This window comes from Otolemur garnettii, unplaced genomic scaffold (genome assembly GCF_000181295.1).
Source record: "Otolemur garnettii isolate 467f Iridium unplaced genomic scaffold, OtoGar3 scaffold00392, whole genome shotgun sequence".
NCBI lineage: Eukaryota > Metazoa > Chordata > Mammalia > Primates > Galagidae > Otolemur > Otolemur garnettii.
The window spans coordinates 72,326-74,388 of NW_003852787.1; the positions used below are offsets into that span (position 1 = coordinate 72,326).

The 2,063-nt window shown below is 40.4% G+C and overlaps 1 protein-coding gene across 1 annotated transcript in view; it reads right to left on the reverse strand.

Annotated features, from left to right (window-relative positions):
- Positions 1-321: 321 nt before the first annotated feature.
- LOC100944177 (zinc finger protein 493-like) overlaps positions 322-2,063 on the reverse strand; it is a 99,986-nt gene continuing 98,244 nt past the window's right edge. The window contains 3 exon segments of the mRNA XM_012813966.1: positions 322-428; positions 431-634; positions 637-2,060. Of these exon segments, the coding sequence (XP_012669420.1) occupies positions 322-428; positions 431-634; positions 637-2,060 (1,735 nt within the window).

Here is a 2,063-nt window from a genome sequence, read left to right on the forward strand (position 1 = left end):
GAGTAGGGCGCTGGCCCCATATACTGAAAGTGGCAGGTTCAAACCTGGCCTCAGCCAAACTGCAACAAAAAATAGCCAGGCATTGTGGAAGGCGCCTGTAGTCCCAGCTACTTGGGAGGCTAAGGCAAGAGAATCGCCTAAGCCCAGGAGTTGGAGGTTGCTGTGAGCTGTGATGCCACTGCACTCTACCAAGGGCAATAAAGTGAGACTCTGTCTCTTATTAAAAAAAAAAAAGGTAAGGTGACAGGTGAAGGCCTTCCCACATACATGCCATTTGCAGGGATTCTCTGCAAGGTGAATTCTCTAATGTTGTCTAAGATTTCAGGACCAGTTAAAGGCTTTGCCTCATGCTTCACCCTCGTAGAATTTCTGTCCAGTATGAATTCTCTTATATGTTGTAAGTACTGAGGCCTGTTTAAAGGCTTTACACAGTCTTCACATTTGTAGGGTTTCTGTCCAGTGTGAATTCTCTGATGTCGCTTAAGTTTTGAGCACTGCTTAAAGGCTTTGCCACCTTCTTGATATGAGTAGGATTTCTCTCCAGTATGACTTCTCTTGTGTGCTGTACACTGTGAGCACTAGGTAAAGGCTTTGTCACATTCTTCACATTTGTAGGGTTTCTCCCCAACATGATTTTATGGGTTGTAAGATCTGAACTCCAGTTAAAGGCTTTGCAACACTGCTTAGGTTTGTAAAGTTTCTCTCCAGTATGAATTCTCTTACATGTTATAAGGCTTGAATAGTGGTTAAAGGCCTTGCCACATTCCTCACATTAGTAAGGTTTTTCTCCAGAATGAATTCTCTGATGTAATTTAAGTTTTGAGCACTGCTTAAAGGCTTTACCACATTCTTCACATTTGTAGGATTTTACTCCAGTATGAATTCTCTTATGTGTTGTAAGACTTGAATACTGGTTAAAGGCCTTCCCACATTCTTCACATTTGTAAGGTTTCTCTCCACTATGAGTTCTCTTATGTGCTGTAAGATGTGAGCACCGGTGAAAGGATTTGCCACATTCTTCACATTTGTAGGGTTTCTCTCCAGTATGAATTCTCTTATGTGATGTAAGATCTGAGCACCAGTTATAGGCTTTGCCACATTCCTCACATTTATAAGGTTTCACTTCACCATGTGTTCTCTTATGTGCTGTAAGATGTGAGCACCGGTAAAAGGATTTGTCACATTCTTCACATTTGTAGGGTTTCTCTCCAGTATGCATCCTCTTATGTATTGTAAGGCTTGAATAATGGATAAAGGCCTTGCCACATACCTCACATTTGTAAGGTTTCTCTCCACTATGATTTTTCTTGTGTGTTGAAAAAGTTGATAAATTGTAAAAGGATTTGCCACATTCATCACATTTGTAGGGTTTCTCTCCAGTATGCATTCTTTTATGTGCTGTAAGATTTGAGAACCTGCTAAAGGCTTTGCCACATTCCTCACATATGTAAGGTTTCTCTCCACTATGTATTCTCTTATGTGCTGTAAGATGTGAGCGCCGCTGAAAGGATTTGCCACAATCTTCACATTTGTAGGGTTTCTCTCCAGTATGAATTCTGTTATGTACTGCAAGATTTGAGAACCCGTTAAAGGCTTTGCCACATTCCCCACATTTGTAAGGTTTCACTCCACTATGTATTCTCTTATGTGCTGTAAGATGTGAGCGCTGGTAAAAGGATTTGCCGCATTCTTCACATTTGTAGGGTCTCTCTCCAGTATGGATTCTCTTATGTATTCTAAGGCTTGAATAATGGTTAAACGCCTTGGCACATACCTCACACTTGTAAGGTTTCACTCCACTATGAGTTCTCTTATGTGCTGTAAGATGTGAGCACCAGTGAAAGGATTTACCACATTCTTCACATTTGTAGAGTTTCTTTCCAGTATGCATTCCCTTATGTACTGTAAGGCTTGAATAATGGTTAAAGACATTGCCACATACCTCACATTTGTAAGGTTTCTCTCCATTATGAATTCTCTTGTGTGCTGTAAAAGTTGATAACTTGTTAAAGGATTTGCCACATTCTTCATATTTGTAGGCTTTCTCTCCAGTATGAATTCTC